The sequence below is a fragment of the Notothenia coriiceps genome, unplaced genomic scaffold (genome assembly GCF_000735185.1).
Source record: "Notothenia coriiceps isolate Sejong01 unplaced genomic scaffold, NC01 NC01_scaffold00016819, whole genome shotgun sequence".
In the NCBI taxonomy this organism is placed as follows: domain Eukaryota; kingdom Metazoa; phylum Chordata; class Actinopteri; order Perciformes; family Nototheniidae; genus Notothenia; species Notothenia coriiceps.
Genome location: NW_011349520.1, coordinates 47,752 through 56,093, shown reverse-complemented (window position 1 = coordinate 56,093; position 8,342 = coordinate 47,752). Strand labels below are relative to the sequence as shown.

At 40.8% G+C, this 8,342-nt stretch overlaps 1 protein-coding gene across 1 annotated transcript in view; it reads left to right on the top strand.

Annotated features, from left to right (window-relative positions):
* LOC104949788 (solute carrier family 41 member 2-like) overlaps positions 1–2,713 on the top strand; it is a 14,780-nt gene extending 12,067 nt beyond the window's left edge. The window contains exon 4 of the mRNA XM_010776193.1: positions 1,633–2,713. Coding sequence (XP_010774495.1) covers positions 1,633–1,818 — 186 coding nt within the window. The 3' untranslated portion in view covers positions 1,819–2,713. The remainder of the gene's footprint in view (positions 1–1,632) is intronic.
* Positions 2,714–8,342: the final 5,629 nt, after the last annotated feature.

Here is an 8,342-nt window from a genome sequence, read left to right as displayed (position 1 = left end):
TTGCTTCACAGTGTATGTGTGTGTGTGTGTGTGTGTTTCTGTCCCTCTGCCCTCAGGCAGATCCCCCAATCAATGATTTGGAGTCATGACAGAGGACTCTTTGACAGGACACATACTCATTCCCCCTAAACATCTTTAACACACAAACATCGTATCATGTATCTTTAACAGAAGTTAATTGTTCTTGTGGCTTAATGGCTTCCCTGAACTTCCCTTCACCCCAAAGTCAGCTTACTGGGAATGAATACATTTTATTGATAAGCTCAAAAGGACATTTATCTCATTTACTGCTGGGTGACCCCAGTCTCAAGGCCTGCAGGATGTGTAGGAGATAAATCATTAATTCTACAAGACTTTAACTGCATTATCTGAAAATGTATCCGGGAATTCCCCTGTTAATTGCAAGGACTATTGATAATTAACAGAGAGACCCTAGGGGCCTCTTCTTGTTATCTGCTAGGCAGAAGTCACTCAATGCAGAAATCACAAGTTTAACACACATTCTATATATGAGGTGACATTAAAATGAATATACCAGATTGAACTTTCCTGCCATAACACGTTACTTTAATCCTTCAAATAATTCAAATAATACTTCAAGGATTAGGCAAATTAAGCCGCTGACGTCACTTCTTCTTCTTCTGCTTTGGGTTTACTGGCAGGCCGCAAACAACTTCACGGCGTATACTGCCACCCCAAGTCCCCGGAGTTGGGGACTGGCTTCAGTGAAGCCTTCCGAGTAAATCTCCAGAACGCTGACACCTCCTCATCTCCACCGCTCCCATGTTTTCTTTTGTGTTGCCATAAGTTAGTCTCTCTGCGTTTGTGCGCTGGGCTAATGCTAATGCTAATAATGCTAATGCAAGGAAAATAAAATGGCGGCTTCACAAAACGTTTTTACGAGTTTTACGGGGCGTGGTTTGCAATCCGCCCAGCCAATCAGACATAGGAACCTTTTTCTCCCAGGAAAGTCCTGCTCTCTAGCAGGGACTGAAAAGGGGGTAAAAAAGGTTCTGATGAACTAAGTTCTAGTTCTGGATTTTTTTGGTGTGAACGTACATTTTCGGAACTATACTGGGAAAAATACTCCGGTGTGAAAGCGCCTATTTACGTTGTTACAGCAGAAAAGAGCCAAAGACAGCTTAATGTTACCTAAGAAGCATGCATACAAATAAATGACACAATTTACAAAATACACATCCTGTAACAGTTCTGAAGATTTAGCAGCCAGGTATATATTGCACAGGTATTAACGGCATATGAATGGCGGCCCTTCTCGAAACACCTTTCTATCTTTAATCCAAAGTCAAACCCTCCTCCTAAACTCCCAGAAACCCTGAGGTCTTCACCAACTCTGAGTTCTTTACAGTCGAGGCTAAAAACATTACTTTTTTCAGCTGCTTACCCAGAAGTCTTTTAACTTGTTTGAGCACCTACTGTATTTACTATGTTGTTTTTAAACTATTCTGTATCTGTGTTACGCATGGTGTTTCTGAATCTGTTATTCCATTGTGTTTATGTATTGAGTTCCTTTCTGTTGTCTTCTTATTAAGTGTTAATGATGATTTGAAGCACTTTGAATTGCCTGAAAATGTTCTTTCTAAATAAACGTACCTTACCTCTCTCTCCCAGGTGTTGCTGTTGTTGTGCATAGCGGACTGGATGGTGCACTCCATGTGGCGCAGCGGCAAAGACCCCGACAGCTTCTCCATCCCCTACCTGACGGCTCTGGGGGACTTGCTGGGCACCGCGCTGCTGGCCCTCAGCTTCCACTTCCTGTGGGTCATAGGGGACCAGGACAGCGACGTGGGCGACTGAGGAGACGACAAGGACACGAAAAGGCATCGGAGGTGACGGGAACACACTGACGGCCATGAGTAAGGGGACGCTCTCTGCTTCCCTTCAACCCCATGCTGGTTTTAAAACTTTTGTTTGTTTTTTGTATTCCCTTAAATTTAGACTGCTCTCAGTACGGATTTCGATCTGCATAGTTTGCACAAAAGCACTTGCATATTATAATGCTGGTGTTAAGAGGAGCAGGGAGGACACCTGGCTGTGGTTTACTCAGTTGGAGGTCTTCTACTTTTAAAAAAAACCTCTTTTGTTGGTGATTATTTTGGGAATAAACCTCCCACTGTGTCACAGACTTTGTTACCTGCTTTGTGTTTTACTGCTTTGCTACGTCGAGTCAGCGGAGCGACACGGAGAGGCAAGAGAAGATTATCAATACGCTTTGAACCGCCGTGTCAGCAGATCCACAGGCGGTTAGAAGAATGAGATTCATTTGTATTGATGGTCGGAGAATTCGACATTTCTTTCAGTGTACATTGTTTTCTCTGCATGTTCTCTTTCCATAGACTAACCACATTTCAACCACATTGCTTCCACTAACAGTAGGTAGAGTTCTGTTCACGACAAGCACTTCAATTCGATGGAAGCTATCAGAGTTTATCATTAGCTCATTATACTAGATTAGATTACACTTAGAGTAACGTGACTTTCCACACACACCTTCATGACAACACAGTTTAAAGGTACTACAAAGCAAAGCAGACAAACAGGGAAATTAAATAACTCTCTGTTACCCTTATCATACGAACAAGCTATCTCTACACTGCAATACAGGAATAATGCTGTTTTTCTTATTTATCACAGTTTTGGCGATCATTACTCGGCCTTACTTATTGGCAGGGACTTGACTACCTGTCTGAGACGACATTTTGTCACCAAATTGTGAATTAAAGCCGAACTAAATGATCTTGCATTGTTTTCAAATACAATGCAAGATGGATCTCAGTACAGAATGCGAAAAGGGTAGCAATCAACCGTATCTTTTCATCCCCGGCCTTTTGATATTATGTTAATGTTAACGGCGCTTCTCACGTAGAAAACCACGGAATGAACCTCCTGCGTTCCCCCTCATTAATTCTATCTGTGCTGTCTGTCGTCCTCCTCAGCGGGGGTCCGGTTTAACAAACAGATCGAGAACACTGTGCCAGTCCAGCAGGAACAAATAAATAAATCTGACTGTTTGCTAATCACATCATGTTTACAGTGCATGTTCGCTGAGCGTTTACATGCATGTAGACGATTATCAGCTGTTTTCATGTTGGCATCGTCTTCATTTCTACTCTTTCCGACAGAATCATAAGTGTAACAAATGTATTCACAACATGCTGTGTATTTAAAGGTCTGATAATATTCATCTGGATTCAGTTCTCTGGTTAAAACTCCTTGATCAAGACAAGCTTTTAATGCTTTAATGTATCATTTAAAGTCGATGTTTATTGCACAACAGATAGCTTAACAATGTTAGATTGGTTCCTGGCTCTCACTATGCAACTCCTTCTGCCACACTTTACAAACCAGTGAATGTGTTTTTATTAATTTCTGTGTCCAAGCGAGAACTCTTTTCCAATGAACGAAGATAGCATTGGCTCCAAATGTTGCTTAAAATGTAATAAGATGGGATTTAATTTGCATAAAGCTCAGTGGTTGTCTCGGCAGCAACAACGGAAAGACTCTGTTGAATACATCTGAGTAAATCGCCAATTTTTGTCGCGAGTAGAGAGCGTTCTAACCAGTTTTCTTTACTAATTTGAAGCGATAGTGAGGAGGGTTTGACACTTAAAATTGACCTCAGCAGCATAGTTTGTGTGCATCTGAACGTAGTGGCATCAGCCCGTGTTGAAGTGCCAAAAACTGCAGTTATTAGAACGTCCATAGGTTAAAATGCCCAATTTTACAGCCAAAATAAAGATATTTACAAACGCGGTACAACATCTGTATTGATCTCTATAGCTAATGTCCCCTTTTCATGACACATTTTTGCATAACTCATCCACTTTTAAAGATGATTTGATTGTTTTAAAGCTTAAATTGAGGCATTATTAGGGTTTGAGTGACAGGTTGGATTAGCAGGTCTCTTCAGAAACCTGAGGGTGAATTCACGGAGACGACGTCCATGTTTTCTACTGTCTATGATGTGATGGTGGCTCTCATCATCTCCAATATGTGCCTCTTTAAATTCACTGGTTAACAAGGTATCTCTCTGTCATGCCATCATCATCGTAATACTGTGCAATTATTTTCCTTTTTGTACCTAATTTCAGAGTTTCATCCCAAAATGATGTTTTCATCCCTGAAGCCAGAAAGCTAAATAGGGGCTTAACGTGGATATATCATTTTGGTGTGAAACATAACGTTGCTTTTGTGGCTCGAATGGGCCGAAAATGTCTAAATAAATGTCTCTCAATTAAAGAAAGCATCTTATCTCTTGGTATTTTTTGTTGGAGGGTTTTAGCCGACAATGTTTCCATAGTATTTTCACCTTCACATGAGCTCTGAAAGGCTTTGCAGATGACAGCAGAAATATTGAGCCAGGGATGAAAAGCAGGAGTAATGATTGATACAAAAAATCCTCCTCATTTTGCCCGAAGCCTGCTTAGATAATATCTACCATCGTATCCATGACAACACAACAGGCAACCCTCTTCTCTCCATGTTCGGGAAAACATGCTTTTCTGCGCAGATGGCACACATTCGCCCACCTCCAACACATGTTAGCTCATTTTAACATGAAGAGGATCGGAGGGAAGAACATATCTAGTCAGAGAAAATAATTAATAATAACAATAATTTGTGGTAAATTATAAAATGTGTTTAGTGGTTCTGTTTGATGCTTTGAGTCCTCTGAATCTTTTGTGAACATGTTGGATAAAAAACGCTGCTCTACTAGTCCTTATAGGCGCTTTCACACCAGAGTACTTTTCCCAGTATAGTTCCGATACAGTTCCGAACATTTGCGTTCCCACAATGCAGTTCGGCAAAGCGTGACGTCACCCCAGACGTCTCGCTTTGAACTGCATTGTGGGAGCGTTGCTCCGCTTTGCTCGCGGGTTATGGCTAGAAAGGATCCGTCTTGTGTAAATATGACGTCACGTTCTCGTTGTAATCCGAGCGGCTCGGAAACACATCTACAGAAGTAACATGATTCAACATACACATTAATGCAGCAGCAATATTAATAGACAAACATCAAACATAATAGTGAAACACTGAAAGGGAACATTGTATTGCACCAGGAGCTATCTTGGTTGGGACTTTTACTGCGACAACTTTGATTTGCCTGTGAATAAAAAATAAAGCATAGTGTTGGTGATCTACAGTGTTGTCATTCTTCTTTGAACACCAGCAAGACCGCTAACACCCTATTTCAACAATCACACTCCCTGTAATTGACATAATTAATAGATAGTTTAGCTTCTCACCATCATTTGCTGTGGCCCACTGATGTTAGTTAACGATTGTAACTGAAAGGCTGCCTGCCAAACGTAAACATTCAGCCACGTGACTTGAAAACTCGCGAGTTATACACAAGACGGATCCTTTCTAGCCATAACCTTGCTCACGTTGCTAGCTTCAAAAGTTGAGCAATGTTCAACTTTTGAAGCTTCGGCGGAAGCGTCAGCCAATCAAATCATATGCCAGTACAAACTCTAGCCAATCAAACCGCGTGCTGGTGTGTCCGGGGCGGGAGATTCATGTGATTGGTTGTTGGTCGAGTTTCAGACAAGCTCACCGGCAAGCTTCAACGCACACCGCCGTGTGGACGCTGCGTTAGTTCATCAGAAGTACGGCAAAGTACTTGGTGTGAAACGCCTAATGTGTTTGTTTTAGACTTGTCAGGACTTCAAAGGCTCCCTAAGGTTCAATATGTGTTTTCCTGGCGTTGTTGAGACACTTTATGACATTTATTACATGAGTTGAACAAAGTGCTGTACATCAACAACTGTATAAAAACAGCATAAATACATAAAAAACAGACAGGACATGAAACAAATGTAAAACAAGAGACAATGAAACCAGATCAGAAGCCACAGACTGAAACGCTCTCCTACATGACGTAAAAACAATACAAAACACTAGTAAAATAAAAACCCTGTAAATGCCACGGAAAGAAGTGGGTTTTAAACGAGATTTAAAAACAGGCAGAGTTGGAGCAAGTCTAACTTTGAGGGGCAATTCGTTCCATACTTTTGGAGCTGCAAGGGCTCTGTCTCCTCGCTGCTTTAACCTCGATTTAGGGACGACCAGCAGGAGTCTGTCAGCAGACCTCAGTGACCGTGTGGGTGTGTATGGTTTTAAAAGATCTGCTCATGGTGGTGGGGCTAAACCGTTTAGGGCTTTGTGTGCAAACAATAACATTTTAAATAGTATTCTAAAATTGACTGGTATCCAGTGTAACGAGGCGAGTACAGGCGTAATATGTTGACGCCTGCCTGTCCTTGTAAGGACGCGTGCAGCAGCATTCTGGACCAGCTGTAGGCGAGACAGGGAAGCCTCAGTAATGTCTCTACTGTGACATGTCTCCATGCTTTAATGTTCGTAAAGCTCTTTATTTTTCTGTATAACACACTACACGAAAGGGAACACCCTAAAAAGCATAATATGGCCACTTTAACAAACAAGCGAAATAAATAAAAAAATGTAGTTTTTGTTAATGATATCATACATTAGACATAATACAAACAAAGTGACAATTTCTCCTTTTTATTACTTGAAAGTAGGTGATAAAGACTACAATTCAAATGTGGTAAATTAACTACATCACACTGGCTTTCCAATCTGTCTCCTACACTACAAAAACTTGAAATCTTGCCAAGTATATGTGTCTAATATCTAGTCTGAATATGTCTCTACTCCTGATAACTTCAGAAGTAACACTGCAGTGAGATATCGGGTCTTGTTTTTAGACAATGCTTCATCTTGTTAAGTCAAAACATCTTATTTTGAGTTGTATCTCAGATGAAACACATATTTCTGTATATTTATTAGAAAATCACCAACTAACATCCGGAAACAGAACACTTTTGAGCATCTGGGCTTATATTGTAACAACATTTCCTGATTCTGCTAAAACATAGTTTGACATTAGTTCTCCCAGCTAATTACAAGATCTGATTTATCTAGATATCCCTTCTTATTTCAAGAAATCTTACCAAGCACATGTGCACTTGTCTATTGGCAGATTGTTGTACTTATTTCAAGTGAAAACAGTTTGTTTTTGGAACAGCATTTCTTCCAGTGTAGAACTCTATTGCGTGTCTTGTTCCAAATATGTTTTGTATAAAACTATAAGACCTGAGCTGATTGCCCGCTATTGCTGTTCAGGTAGGAAGGTGATTATGTCATTTGAAATCACATGCATTGGTTACGAGTTAAATGTTCTGAACGTCCCAATAATTTTCCTCTCTTACTCTCCGGTGCAGTTTCAGGCCCCTGGTCTCACACTGAAAGACCCTGTTTCAAAACGTCTGAGACCCTCGGTTTGACTGGCAGGCCTCCGGAGGAAATCTGTTTCCAATTACGATGTGTATGAAACATCAATTGTTCTCCTAAACGCTCAGTGAGCTGCTGGGAGATTCACAGGCTGCGAGCTTCACTGCCAGACCCCCTTTCAGTCTGGAGGTGCCATATTAAGATCCAGCTAATAGCCCCTAGGGGGTCTGGATGAGTGACGGGGGGGATTTTGGTTCACGGGCCCTCAGGTCTCGTCTGGGTCACGGCTGCAGAGCCCCCAAATTTCACAGCTGGGATTATCTCGCTCTGCATCCCGTGTTAAAACCGTCTAGACGCCAACAGAGGAGCGTTGTTCAACACGGCACCTCCTGAAATGTATGAATCATAGCTGGCCTCTTTAATAATAAATCAGGTGAGCCTAGGTGAGAGAATTACTCAGATCTTGTACTTGAGTAAGAGTAGAAGTACTCAGATCTTGTTCTTGAGTAAAAGTAGAAGTACTCAGATCTTGTTCTTGAGTAAAAGTAGAAGTACTCAGATCTTGTACTTGAGTAAAAGTAGAAGTACTCAGATCTTGTACTTGAGTAAAAGTAGAAGTACTCAGATCTTGTACTTGAGTAAAAGTAGAAGTACGTACTCAGATCTTGTACTTGAGTAAAAGTAGAAGTACTCAGATCTTGTACTTGAGTAAAAGTAGAAGTACTCAGATCTTGTACTTGAGTAAAAGTAGAAGTACTCAGATCTTGTACTTGAGTAAAAGTAGAAGTACTCAGATCTTGTACTTGAGTAAGAGTAGAAGTACTCAGATCTTGTACTTGAGTAAAAGTAGAAGTACCAGAGTGTAGGAATACTCTGTTACAGTAAAAGTCCTGCATTCAAAATGTTCCTCAAGTGAAAGTAGAAAAGTATTCTCATCAAAATATAGTGAAAGTAGCGACAGTAAAAGTAGTCATTGTGCAGATTGGTCCATTTCAGAATAATATATATGATATGTTTTATAATGATTGATCATGAAAGTGTTCTCAAAGCTGGTAAAGGTG